This window comes from Labeo rohita, chromosome 10 (assembly GCF_022985175.1).
Source record: "Labeo rohita strain BAU-BD-2019 chromosome 10, IGBB_LRoh.1.0, whole genome shotgun sequence".
NCBI classification, from domain to species: Eukaryota; Metazoa; Chordata; class Actinopteri; order Cypriniformes; family Cyprinidae; genus Labeo; species Labeo rohita.
Window position 1 is genome coordinate 10,758,060 of NC_066878.1, and position 1,325 is coordinate 10,759,384.

The following is a 1,325-nucleotide window of genomic DNA, read 5'->3' on the forward strand; positions in this document are numbered from 1 at the left end:
AGTGTGGATGAGAATTAAGTGTTAATAGTTGAACTGTTTGTGTTTACAGAGAGATGGACATGCTATCAATCGAATCTTTACTATTTTTCTTCTGAGTGGAAGAGCTGGACTGAGAGCAGAAGATACTGTACAGAGAGAGGAGCAGATCTGATCATCATAAACAACAAAGAGGAACAAGTAATTTAAATATATTTTGTGTGTGTGTGTGTCTATGACATATCAGGACACAAATTTGTATAATGACATGGGTATGACATAGGTATTATAAGGAGAGGGTTACTTATGAGGACATTTTCCCATGTCCCCACTTTTCAAAAGGCTTATAAATAATACAGAATGAGTTTTTTTGAGAAAGTAAAATTGTGCACAGTTTCCTGTGAGGGCTAGGTTTAAGTGTAGGGTTGGTGTAGGGCGATAGAAAATATGTTTTGTACAGTATAAAAACTATTACGCCCCACAATTCACAAAAACAAACTTGTGTGTGTTTGTGTGTGTCTTGTTCAGATGGATATACAAGTATGTCTGTATGAAATCAACTGAATTTTGGCATTATCAAATTTCAATGTAATTGCTTCATCTTTTTAGGATCTTATTAAAAAAAGTCTACTTTTGCTTATTTCTGGATTGGTCTAACTGACAATGATGAAGAAGGCAGATGGAAATGGGTTGATGGCAGCACACTGACCTCTGGGTGAGAAATCACCGAATTGAGCTGATTATTATGTAATAATTGATTCTCACAGTCAGTATCATATCACACAGAAAGCACCACTGAACATCTAATACTGATCTGTTGATGCAGGTTCTGGAGTTCTGGAGAGCCCAACGGATATAAAGGACAGAACTGTGTTTTATCTTCTCCATTAGGATGGATTGATTATTCATGTAATTTGTCATTTCAGTGGATCTGTAAGAGGAGCACTTTAAAATGATTAAATCACATACAAATCCCATATTTTTATGCTGTAAACTATGAACAGACAAACTTGCTCATTTTTATTAGTAGACTACATTCTGGTGATTATGTAAATCCAACAAATGATCATTTGCTCATTATGGCAGTGTTTATATGTCTACTTGAAATATACATATGGAAAGGGAGTTCATATGTCAGATACTGTACACGTTTTGGGCTGCTTTGGTCTTCTGTTAGTTGTAACCATACTTTATTTTGTTTGTCAAAGTCACCAACATAAAAAAGGACCACCTTATGTAATACAAATGCGATTTTAACCATAACATCATAATCTTGTATTAACTAGTCATCATGTTTGCTTTTGTGAAACCTTAACCTCGACCTGATATATGAAGAAGCCTGATTTTGT

The 1,325-nt window shown here is 34.7% G+C and overlaps 1 protein-coding gene across 1 annotated transcript in view; it reads left to right on the forward strand.

Annotated features, from left to right (window-relative positions):
- Positions 1-953, forward strand: part of LOC127172423 (C-type lectin domain family 4 member M) — a 48,232-nt gene extending 47,279 nt beyond the window's left edge. Inside the window, exons 2-5 of the mRNA XM_051121689.1 lie at positions 50-159; positions 505-516; positions 603-691; positions 803-953. Of these exons, the coding sequence (XP_050977646.1) occupies positions 50-159; positions 505-516; positions 603-691; positions 803-932 (341 nt within the window). The 3' untranslated portion in view covers positions 933-953. The remainder of the gene's footprint in view (positions 1-49; positions 160-504; positions 517-602; positions 692-802) is intronic.
- Positions 954-1,325: the final 372 nt, after the last annotated feature.